Raw genomic sequence first — 13,085 nt, forward strand, 5'->3', positions numbered from 1 at the left:
GGCTTTTTTTCATTTTAGACCACGATCCATGTCAGTCAGGGAGGTTGTCAAAAATGGAAGGGCCAACATTTTCATAGCAACAAATTCTATCTTCCCACCCTGAACGTCTCAGATTTGTCTGGTACCCAACCCTGTAATCTTTAGTAGGCTACCAAGAGTATATCGAGATATGACCTTGCTCAAAGCTTGTTCAAAATATTTCAGGACAACTAATCATTCCAGATGCCTCTATCGCCCATTTTTATAACTGGTTATGAATATTTGCCCCGAAGCAAGTTTCACTCCAGATTCGGAGTTTTTTTTTATCCAAAGTTTGTTCCTGATTGGCGGCAAAAACAAGTTCTCGTGTCATGATGAAGCTCCGAACTAAATTTCTACAAAAGCCATGATTGACAAGACAGGCCCTTGTTGAAACACACACACACACACACACCTATACTCACTCACGTAGACCAATTCCAGAGTTTGGTCCAATCATGAACTTGAAAGTGCATCGATAGGTTTTGATGGACAAGGAATGGAGCTCTTTTTCAGACCTTGAGTCTACCTGGTCGGGTCAGGTGGTACATTCTTCGGGTCAGTTCAAGAACTGGTTTCAACGTGATCGAGTCGTTGACGGAAAACTCAAGATCATAAATGAGACACTAATAAAATTGTTCTCGCTCTGAACATTCTTGATTATCTATAAGAGTACGAACCATTGTTCGAGCATTGACCAATTCCCATATAGCGTGCCTCGTGTGCCTCGCACGAAGGATCTTTTGTCCCTAATGATCGTTATACTTGACACACTGACCATTAAGAGCTCGTCTTCGTCGAACCCTAGCCAATTTATGAGCCTGGCCCTCTCATGTTTTGGAACTCCCATTGGAGAGCTAAGGAGTCTTCTGCCACGAATTCTGAGACTGTACCGAAAGAATTGTTCGCATCATTGCATAAGAAAATCGCCTCTGGACCGATCAAGTTGGTAGTTTAGTCCCATTCGAGCCTTCGGCCCAGAGTGCCTAACGAGGCAATCTGGTTTGGCGAGAGATAGAAGTTTCTCTAGCGTTCAATTTGCAATTTCCCAAATTTTCCTTCTTCTCCTCCATCACCACCACCGCCTCTGTCTCAGAAGCATACAATTCAAACGATTCCTACCTGTAGCTCGCCGAATTCCCATCACTGCCACTGCTTCCACGACTCGATCCTTGGCTACTTCCACCACTCGACTCGCCAGAGCTTGTCGATGAGTTCGACTCGAGTGTCGAAGACTTGGATTTTGTCACGAGTAGATTGTGTTCGTTCTGATGGTGGAGCACTTTGCCGTTAGACAGCATGATGTTCGAGGCACTAGCCGATGTAATTGATCCCTTCGAGTTTGGGAAACTCAGTTTCCCACCCGATGAATTCGATTCACCACCGCCTACCCCATTGGCTCTTTTGCCCAACAGAGAGCTTCCCGAGGAGATAAGTAGCGGAAATGGTGGAGAGAAGGTCGGAAAGTTACCAAAGCTTTGGAGAGACTCGCGTCGGAATTGGTAGACGTCGGACGAGCTCTGGGTTTTGGCCCGCAAGCCCGTGCCCAATCGGCCAAATCCGAGATGATTGGTGAAGGTGGGATGGTAATAGGCAACTGACCGCTTCTCGAAGGCACCTTGAAGCTTTTGAGGTGCGAGGCCCGGATTGGGGCCTGCCCCACTATGAGGTGGTTGATTAAATGTTTCACTTGTTCCGGATGAGAATCCTGAACTTGAGCTGGATAATCGGCTGGATGAGGATAAACTTCTTTGCACACTTGAACTGTTGTTGTCGTCTTGGCCAACTGAACTCAGATGATCAGGTTTCTTTGCTTTGTTTGATTGAAGAGACGAGGAGAAGGTCGCCTTGGACCGGATCACTTCACATGGAATAATGACACCGGGCTCATTGTTGTTGTTGTTGTTATTACTATTATGATTGTGTTGCAATTCACTCGTCCCGCAATCTCCGAACAACTCCTGACTGCTCGACTTATTCAACGTGATCGTCGAAGAGGTTGAAGGTGTTTTTAGGTCAGTTACTCGAGACTCGTCCCCTTCATGTTCACTCACATCATCGTCATCATCCGAGCAATAGCTTCCGACATCACTAAAATGCTCACAGTCCGCGATAGTGGGAGCCTTATCACAACTAATACTCGTTGGGAGTCTCTCTGTACTATTCTTCCCGGCCACTTGGACCTCAATCTCCCTAATCACAGGTTCACTGCGGGTCTGGGCCAGACCCGGGTTTTCGTCTTTCACTATGATCTCCAACTTCGAGTCGGATTCCTTCCTGAGCAAGACTTGTCCACTGTTGTTGTCCACCTCGCAACTCAGATTTTCCCTCTGGATTTGAATGTGATGCACTCTTGGCTTGGGGTGGTGGCCCTCGGAGGACGCGTGGTCTGCTCCTCCTCCTCTCGCTCGAGGCTGACGACTATTGTTGTTGGCTAAAGTTCGAGAGTCCATCAACCCTTCACCCCTGCTTGAAGACCTAGAGGAGGTGGCGGTAGTGGTGGTGGTGGCGACGGCGGCGGCCTCCTCGGAGGAGAGAGCAGGCGAGGACGAGAGTCTGCCCCCACCTCCTCCTCCTCCTCCTCGTCCAAAGAGCGTTGGAGAAGGTGAAAGCCGAGAGGCGAAGGCCGAAGCTCGTTGTTCACGCACGAGTTGCAAGAAACGCTCATGATTTTCTTGTACTAATTGCCCGAAGCCATCGGTGTCATTAGCCAACTCCAGGGCCCGAAGCCTCTCCTCAAAGAGTGAGGGCCCACTCAATAATGGGGGCCTCTGACCGGTCTCGTTAAGGAATGACTCGAAGCTCTCCTGTTTCATCTTTTGGAAGAGATCTCTGGACTCTTGTTTGAATTGGCTCATTTTCTCCTGTCGGAGGCGTTCTCGCTCCATTTTGACATCTCGAGAGGTGCGCAGGTTGGTAAAATTGGATCGATTCTGCTGATCACTCATGACCAGATTGGAAGTGCTGCCCCCAAAGTCGAGCGAGGCAACGCCCTTTCGCCCAAATCGGCGTCGGGCAACTCTCGGACTGTGGCGAGTGGGAGACAAGGCGAGGTCGTCCACACCAAAGCGATCCAACTCACAATGGCTGGCAAATCCGACCAAAGTTACACGATCCGGCTTCTTGGGGGCCTCCGGATGACTAGGGTGGCTGGCTGGCCCACGTTCCCGTCCGTTGAGACTGTAGGTCAACTTATTCAGATCCGGATCGACTCCACGGTCTTCGTCGTCGTCAAAGCCCAGGGTATTTAAAGAGCAATCGCTACCCCGAAAATCGGGCGAATTCTGATCTCGCTGCAATCGAGATGCACTTTTGCTACGTCTCCGAAAAGTCTTGAAGAACTTGTCGGATTTCTTGGCCACCACGGGGGGTACGGCCCCACTATTGTAGGAGGTGGTACACTTGCTCTTCGGGTTGTACCTCGATGGTCTCGCCCCACTTCGATTACAGGCGTAACTTAGTAGAGTGACGGACTCTTTCCCAGGCCCATGGCCTGAACTCGACAACTCCATGGTTGGGCTGCTGACGGCCAAAGGCCGTTGACCGCACCTAGAAAAAGAGAAATATAAATAACCACATGGACATGTCTATAATGATTCAAATTCAACGGGGGTCATAAAGATTCAGAGAAGCATAAATTAGCACCCGAATTCCTCGGGGGGGGGGGGGGAGATTTTACTCCCGAGTTCACGTTGCCAATATCATTAGACTAGGCCTTGCAAGGCCCTGCAGGTGATTAATGCAGAGAGCTGGTCTCGAGTCGGGGGTTTCATTCCGTGCATAATGCGAGACTGGATGGGAGTTACGTTTTGATAAAGCATTTTTATTCCAGAAGTCTTGGAAGGTGATGGCTAATTTTTGTGGGCGGAACGTGGATGCATGTCGTCACGCGAATTCGTGGCAGCGGCTAATTAAAACGGATCATGGTGGGCCTTCCAGAGGCCAGATCCATGATTGTTTTTCTTTCAATTTTTATCCCTCGATTTTACACCGTACTCAACGACAATTCGTGAGCTTTATCCACCTCAAAATGAATGGATTCGACAGTTTTATGTTTGTATGGCATATCATGTCATGGTTTGATTAGCTCGTTCTATCACAACCGAAACTACCGTAACCAATCGGCTTTTAATCGGTTCAACATTGGAGTTGCCGCTTGGGCCAAGAAGCATCATGATCTGCTGTAATGAGGACGAGAAATCTCTCAGATTGAGAAGGCTTTTATGATTTTTTTCCTTTGCCAACAGAACTCGAGGCCATTAGCAATTTTTAAAGGCGAAACAGAAATGAGAAGCATTTTTGTACTTATTATTTTGGGGGGCGGACGGAAAGATGATCGTGAAGTAGTGAAAGTTCTCTCGACAACTCTAGAATAAAAATTAAACTAGAAGCGTTCTCAGTCACGCCGAAGGCTTCTTCACCGTCTTTGATCGTCACTCCAAGGCCAATTTGGCCATTTTCGTTCCTCGCTACTCCAAACGACAAATACCAACAAAGACACCTGGAAATGGCCTCAAAGCCCGCATCTTCAAAATGGCAGCCAAGTGGAATGACTTTACTAGAATGGTTGATCGTGATTTTCCAGACCACGACAGAAGTAATAATAATAATAATAATGATAACGAAGAAGAAGAAGAAGAAGCAGAAGACGACAGTGATGATGATGATGAACGTGACAACTTTGACAGAAATACGAACCACACTTCAACACTGGCATTCAAGACCAAAAAATCCACCTTTCAACGAGCGTTCATTAGAACTAGACCGCTTGAAAAAAAAGGTGCAATTCTTTCACATATTGAAATCGGTGGCAAATGCCGAGGTAATGCCTATTTAGTTGCACCAAAGATCTACATAAATGCCATAGAGAAATTGGAGTTGAACAAGACAGATGTAGTTCCAATTTCATCATATACATGCCATCTGAATGGACAAGGGAATATTTCAACTCATTTGTTTCTAAATTCAAGTCAAAATCGGAGCCAAAGAACAAAAATGTCTTGAACGAGCCTGAAATTACAGGTATGAATAGCAGGAGCGGGCAATAAATTTGAGGCGAACGCTTGAAATTATGAGTGATCTATGTTCCAACTCGCTATCGTTCTTTCCCCAGAGAACTAGGAGAGTTATCAAGATATACATGAAGGTGTTGTACAAGGTGGGTCTCTAACTAATAACTAAGAGCGGTACTCTAGGCAAATCGGACGAATTTAGACCTTCGCGTCTATGTGACAACTCTTACGAACACGCCCTTCTACAGATTGGTTGATGGGTCACTCAATACATGACCGCTGGGACATTTATCATTGTCCATATGAATTTTTATGATACTCATTCCCGTGTCTTCCGCTTGGAATGGAACTAAAGTGTCTTATCTGTTTGACAAATCTCCTGGGCATTTTTGTGTTCTTTCGTTTAGGGTCCTGATTCTTTGGTCGGAGCTCAAGTTGAGAATCATGTTCGCAAGTAGGGCCATTTGCGAGTAAGCGGGTTGAAAGATACAAATTGCACTGGGAAACACTCGCAGCAAATGGCTCAAGTGTGAGTGCATGCAGAATTGCGGATACGCTTTTAAGCATTTCCGAAAACGTCAAGGAAACATTTCTGAACACACAATGGCGTCTCTGAGAAGTGATGATTTATTAATCTCGGCTCAAAGAAATCAGTTGTTCAAGGGGAAACACGCGTCTCCCAAATGAAGCTCCATTTTGGATATTTATCATCCCACCAGCAACTCGAACGTTGCTTGTGCGAGCTTGATTTCTCATTGTCACAAGTACGTCAATGTCTTGATTTACAGTTGTCACCTTCGAATTTTTTGCTCCGACTGGCGTTGTCGAAAATCCAGACAAAAGGGCACGTTGAAGAAAGAGAACATCACTGAAGGTCGTTCTGGTTCTTCGTGTTAATAGGGAGGGGTGATTTTGTCTCACGCTCATCAATGCGCCAGTCAAGTGAAAATCGTAGGACCAGGCTCTTAATTCGCCTTGATGAGCAAAAATTGAGTTCGTTTTGCTCCGGGAAAGGAAGCCCTGAGTTCCTTTGACTGCAAGAGGCCAAGGTCTCATAATTGGCAACAAACATTGAGGAGATCACAAGATCAAATGCCAAACGCTCGAGTGTTGTTTGGTTGGAAGAAAAATTGCCAATACCGGGAAAAGTCAGCTGAATTAGGCGTGCAACACCAACAGTATTAGATAGAAGTACTTAAAAGTCCCCTAGTGTAGTACATACCGGCTCTAAGGTTCCGCTAAAACAGCATTCAAGCCGAGGATTTACACCATCTCATGGTGAGTTCACTTTTAAAAAGCTGTTGATTCACTTCCGTTGGCCGGCTTTTGATTACCGCATGGTGAATTCAAAACTGTCATAGAATACGCTCACAATACCACGAAACTTAGTCATAGATCTCACTTCTCTGAAAGACCAACTCCGACTGAAGACAAGCGGTTTCGGGCTGGCTTTTCTTGACTGCCCGCCGTGCGATTGCCGCCACAACCACCCTTTCAACGGCGGATGGTTGGGCCTGATCGGGCCGTTCTAAGGAAGCAGGCCCGGGGTTCCACACCTGTCTTAAGGTGGAATGAGGCGCGACCACCCGAACAACTGAGCTAACAAATGGGTTAAATTTCAAGATTTCTTCTGTACTACCACGTAGTATATTTAAAGGCTTTTATCCAGTTTTCATTGGACACAAGAGAAAGGCTCGAACGAGGCCTGGAGGCGTGGGCCCCAATCACAGAGAATGATCAGTACTGCTGTTGTGCATTTCTGCTTGGAGAAATACCTTCGTTGTTTAAAGCCGACAGCTTGATCATTGTCTATTTTTTAATGGCTTCGTCTCGTCCCTCCCACCGATCGTCCCAATATACTCTTGCAGCTAGGTGCATCTAATCTCCATGTGGAAGATCTTTGACCAGAGCTGAAGATCTGGATTTGGGAACCTGTAGAAACCTCCTCAAACTATGCCCAGAAGAGCAATCTATTATTCTTGTTTTCATTTCTCAGGGTAGAGATACCAACCAGTAAAATTTATCAGACTCAAATGAAAGCGACTTAATGGTGGAGAGCGCACGTTGGACAAAGTGATGTATATGGTTTCACATGACCCTCTTTGGCATGATGGTAGGGATTGAGTTAAAGCGGTAACTGAAGAGCAAAAAGACGACCACGAAAACGAAGACAAGTCGTCGCCCGACTCAGCCAAAGAAGCTAAGGTGGAGTTGGAGGCGAAGGAGGAAGAGATTGATCTTGTTGTTTGCTCTGGAGGGCGACGACCAAGAACAGCACGAAGACGAAAACGAACTCCAATCCTGGTGGGAAGACACTCTCTCACACACACACACACACACACACACACACACACATTCACTTTATAGCACCTTACTGACTTACTCATTCACTCTGTGAGAGAAGATCCCTTTGTCGAGGAATACTCAACCCATGGACAAAGCCCACATCTAATCTCTTATGTTGGAAACGAACATCAGACTTGGTAAGACTGAATTAGAAGATGCAAAGGCAAAGCAACGTCCTTTGTTATGCAGCGTATATGCTTCAAGATCAGGATAGGAAAGAAGAGCTTTCATTCCATTTTAAAGATTTTCATTTTGAATTGAACAGGAAAAGAAATCGGTCGTCGTCTAATGAATTCTGTAGTTCATGGTGACTGTCTTTGCAGCTTTTCAAAAAAAGGCTATCCCAAATGCCAAATCAGACCAACCTGATTGATAAGTTGGAGATCAACCAGTTCCACTTTAAAAAGATAAAAAAAAGCAAAAATGTTTATTGCGAGAGTGAGATTTGAAACGACACCCTCCCTGGGTCGGAAATTGGTGCCTTCGAGGAGACCCTGAGACCACCCAATTATTTTCACTGTCCTGTAAGATAATGCTGCTATAATGCTGCTCAAATATTGAAAACAGGTTTTTCCATTACGTTCATCTCGTAATCAACAAACGATTTGCCTTAAAAAATACCGGAAGTGGTCACACGTAGTCATCTATTCGATCTGTTTATGTTTCCAATGTCACGATGCAACTACGAAACTTGCACTTGAAACGTTCAACTTCATAAAGATGCCATATGAAGAAGATCCCTGAGAATCCAGCGAATTTCACAAGGTACTGAATTCCTTTTAGAGGCACTTTCTTGTGAGAACCTGGCGCTCTTGGAATCGAAACCATCAATTACGATGTATCTTTATCGATGAATCCGACCTTACCAGAGCTATGAAGTATCAAGATTGTTTTCAGATCTGGGGGCAAAATGTATAAATATTTCCATGTTTGGCGAAGGCAATGAATTTGGGGGAGCAGTAAGAGAAAGTGCAGGAAAATGTTATTTACATTGGCATCATTACCCACGAGCGACGGAAAATCGCATCTGGGAAATGGAGATTTTCCAATGAGATGGTGTGATGGCAGAACGGATTTTTGATCCACATTTCAAATGCAAAAGCGTTGTCGCAATCAACCCCAATCTTTCATGTGTTCATGATCTCCAACATTCTGAGAACCGGGTAAAACTGGCCCAAAGCTTCACCCGATTACTTGCCTGTTGGTACAGACAGTTATTTGGAGCTGTTTTCTGAACCTTCTAGGGGAATAAACTTTCGTGTGTTGTACAGTACTCTGCAATTGTTCGAGATAATTGGAGACGTACACGGAGAAGCCCAAAGAAGCAGACAACACCTCATGACTTGAGGCCACTGAAACCTCGACGCATAATCCCACCATCAAGACAACATTCGACTTGGAACAAGAAGAACCCACCCTGCTCCCTCATTACTAGCGAATTTGCCCGGTGATGTAACACTCTCTTCCACAAGAGAAAGAAAAAAAACACTTTGCCAAGGGGGTGATAAATCAAGTACTACTATATCGTGCGCTCCATCTAGTCCGTGTTGACCAGTGTTCTCCTCTGGACCTTAATATGAACTTTTGGAAGATTCAAGTTGTCTTTTGGAACTTTTCTACTTGTGCAGTTTGATTTTGAGTATATTATGTAGATTTGGTCTGTTTTGGGGGACAAATAAATGACCTCTGAATAGCAATGAATTCCCTATTGCACGGCAAGATTCTTAGGTCGCTGACAGGAGTCACGGATTTTTTGAGTTCTGATCAGTCTGAATCAAAAACCATTCCTCCGATCGCAAGAGATTGTCCTATATACAAATATGATGCATAGAATGATGAGTAGAAAAATATCATAATGAAAGGAGATAGAGGCCCCAACAACATCTTGATAATTTTCAAAGGATTATTGTTATTAAATGAAACGACCACATCAATATTCAAGCGTTCGCATCGTTACGAGTTAAAAGCTGAAACTTATTTTGTGCAATCTGTGAAAATAGACGTGCAAGATTCTGTTCAGGCATACAGCCAATTGTTCACAATATTATCAATGCTTGTCCTGATTCATATTTGATTTGAACTTCAAAGTTGTTTATTTAACTTCTTGAGCTTTATCAAAATGTAGCATTGTCAGATTATGATTCGGGGGAACAATCATAAAGATGATACAAAGGCAGGGAAATTCTTGGGCTGTGCAGTTATTACATTTATTTAAGCTTGCCTTCAAGTATAAAGTACAATTAATCAATATATTAGAAAAAAGTACTCGGCACCTAGTATCGCATTCAAAATGTTTGAAAGGTTGCGAGATTCTTACCCTTAAAACAAGCGAGAAAAAAAATAATCGGCGATATTTAGGGGGTTGCGTGAAACCATTGATCAACATTGCGTTATACTTCGATTCATCAAGAAAGTTTAAGTTTCTTCCTAAGCTCCAGTTCTTGCATTCAGGACTGTGGTGCATTAGACGCCGAGTTAATTTTTGCATTTCTATGGCACGTACCAAAAATCTAAATCATATTAGTAACAAACACGACCTTAACATGGCGAATGTAGATTTAACTACATTTCCAAGCAATTTGAGTTGTGAATTCTTTTGTTTGTTTGGTTGGTTTTCACGGGGTTTTCTATACGCTACAAGGATTGCAATCCCAAGTACTATTGAAATAAAAGAATATTTTTCGTCACTTTGTTACCTCTTCAACTTTGTATGACATTTGGCCAGCCAACAAATTTGAGTTGGCATACCGCGCTAGCTCTTGAAAGTATGTAGGGTTGATTTGTTCAATTGCCCGTATGATTGATTTCATTTTATCAGTACAAATTGAAATATCTCAGTTACTAAGTCATTTCATTATGGTGGATAGGTGTCATAATCTTAAGTTGTGTGCACCTCCTTCAAGCTGTTTGCTTTTCTCAGTAGTGTAATTCAACCGTTAAGTTGATGCAGTCAACAACATTTCATACTAATGTTTTTTCTTGACAAATAAAGCAGGTCAGAAGGGTAATATCTTTGACTTAACCTTCAGGATGGCATTTTGCAACGAGTAACAGGTCATTTGATATCTTTTAGGATGTACCAATACATAAGTAAAAGTAATAATGGATATGGAAATTTTAACCGATACATTTAATGAAACCGTTCGGTTAAACTTTCCACTTGGTTTCATGGATTTTGAGAGCTACCAACTTGTAGGTCTGAATAAAAATTCTTGGTCGAGCCACAAGTCATAAATGGAGAAGCCAAAACTTCAAATGAAAACCAATCTGCCATTCAATATGCCTTTTCAGTTATGAGTTCTCAAATTCAGTCAATGGAATGAACGATGCTGTTTGGGCTAGCTGCTGACTTCAAGCTTTTCCTCCTTTTAGTATTTTTGCATAATTTTGAGTGCGTCAAATCTAATTCAAATACAAGGAGTTCCAAGTAGTAATTCATTTCATTGTTGAAACAGACTTTCTATTACGAATTAACTTTTTTCCCAAAGATGCCAGTCAGGCATGAACGAACGTTATCACGAATGTTTTGTTGTAACAATTTAATATTCAAAACTAGGTTTTTAAACATCAGAAAGTCAGTTAAATAAAAGAGTTTTAGGGATCAACACCATTAAACCTGGAGCAAGATTAAGAAATGTGATGTTTAATTCGAAAGGGAGTGGGAACTGATTGAAAACAAAACGGCATTTAAATCATTACTTCCAAATACAACTTTGCCTTTCAAAATGAATCAACTCAACTTCAAGATTACTTACAGGGTACGTAGCGAGCATCATGGTTTTAGGAACGCATGCAACGGTTTAATAACAGCCTTTCGACCCTAAAACTTTCAGACAAGCTAACGAACATCGCATCGAATAAAAAAACTTTTGCCATTATCAAAAGTCTAGAAAATCTTCAAGAGTTTCATATACAGTGTGTTCCATCAAAAATGCCGGTTTTGTGTTTCTAATCTATGCTTGCTGTTTTTTGAAATGGTTCTATCATTCTATCTATCCCGTCTGGTGCTTGGACGAGTCCAGACTTGAGTCTGAGTGCACCCTAGCCATTTACTCGAATTTGAAGAAATTGGCCGGACTAGAATCTTTTGGAAAGGACTCTCGTCCGAACTCATCACAGAATCATTCATTTTTTCCTACAAACTCCGTCAGAAAACGGGTTTTTCTTTGTCATGAATTGACCATAATAGAAAGCAGCTCTTGAATGATGGTTTCATTAACCTTGTTCACCTTAGTAAAAGCAAGATGAGCCTTTTTATTTGGTTTGAGTGCAGTAAAAGACTCGAGTCTGGACTCGGCGAGTCCGACAAAAAGTCAGAAAATTAAAGGACTCGCATGAGTCCGAATTTTCCCGAACTCGCCCAATAACTAATCTACCCATAGTAAGGAGGGTGGCCTCTATGGAGGAGAAACTCTAACGAAGCCCTCATTCCGATAGAGGAAACTTTGGTGATTAAGATTTTGGAAAAGTCCACATTTTTGGGAGACGAGTTTTAAGTAGTCTGATACTTTCTGAACAAACTTTTCTTTTCCAGGAAAGTATGAATCATGAAACAATTCCTGGAAATTCCCGGGAAATACTGAGAAATCAAAAAAAAATCAAATTAAACTTCCTTAAAGAAGCACTTTTATGAGCATTGAAAGTAATGCAAAGACAGAAAATAATCTTGGAAAAACAAAATTCTATTTCAATCTTACAAGAAGAGTTTTCACGACGCACTGCTAGGGGTCAAAAAGATAGTTTTTCGGGCAAATATCGTGTTCTCAAATTTGCATTTATTTATAACTAACGAATTCCTTAGTTTGATAATTTCCTGGCTGGTATTTTTGTATTTTGATTTTTCCACGAACTTTACCGTAATTTGTCTACACACGAGTACTTTAAACTCTCACACAATGATGATACTGATTTTACAGATTTATTTGTGGTTAGTATTCCTCTATTGTTATTTCAGGATACTTCAAAATATGAATGAATCAGAACCTAGTAGGTAGGTATGTTCCCTAGTGCTGTCTGTAGTAATGTTAGTCACCTCCTTAACCATTGGAGGTATATTAGCAACAGGTATGATTATGCTTTGAAATCTATCTTTTTCATTAACCTAAACAAGTTTTAACTTTTTTTCAACTTTTTATAACTTATTTTCACCTTTTCGTAATAGTTATAAAATAAAATTACACTATTTTGACAAAAATTACAAATTATTTTTCCAGACCTATGACATTATTCATTGATTGATACTGATGTGATCAATCTGCCTGCGCCTCAAACTTTCAAACCAGTACTGCCAAGTTTGATCCAAGCTGGATTTTTTTAGGTCAGGGGAACGTACATTTTCTGACCAAAGAAATCCTGCTTGGATCAAACTTGGCAGTATTGGTTTGAAAGTGTGAGGAGCAGGCAGATTGATCACATCAGTATTGATGGAGCAATCATTCAGTATCATCTCTAGTTTTGTTACTAATTGGCTAGCTACTGATCACTTTCACTTGATTTGGCTGAGCATTGTGTAAGTTTTCCAAATTTGTAGTCAATTGATGTTCTATGAGGTGCAAAAATGATGCTTTTTTGAAAGTCAGAATGAGGAATGATTTTATGATTGGTATAGAAGGTGCTAATGTATCAATCATCTTAAAATAAGAACGTGGGAAATATTCTTGAAAATAGAATTAAACTCCAATATATTGCTGTTCTTAGCAGCAGCTTTCA

The 13,085-nt window shown here is 42.3% G+C and overlaps 1 protein-coding gene across 2 annotated transcripts in view; it reads right to left on the bottom strand.

Annotated features, from left to right (window-relative positions):
- Positions 1–13,085, bottom strand: part of LOC131887187 (uncharacterized) — a 57,193-nt gene that overhangs the window by 28,788 nt on the left and 15,320 nt on the right. For both annotated transcript variants that reach the window (XM_059235724.1, XM_059235723.1), the window contains exon 2: positions 1,141–3,567. In XM_059235724.1, the coding sequence (XP_059091707.1) occupies positions 1,141–3,530 (2,390 nt within the window). In that variant the 5' untranslated portion in view covers positions 3,531–3,567. The remainder of the gene's footprint in view (positions 1–1,140; positions 3,568–13,085) is intronic.

The sequence above is a fragment of the Tigriopus californicus genome, chromosome 9 (assembly GCF_007210705.1).
Source record: "Tigriopus californicus strain San Diego chromosome 9, Tcal_SD_v2.1, whole genome shotgun sequence".
Lineage (NCBI taxonomy): Eukaryota > Metazoa > Arthropoda > Copepoda > Harpacticoida > Harpacticidae > Tigriopus > Tigriopus californicus.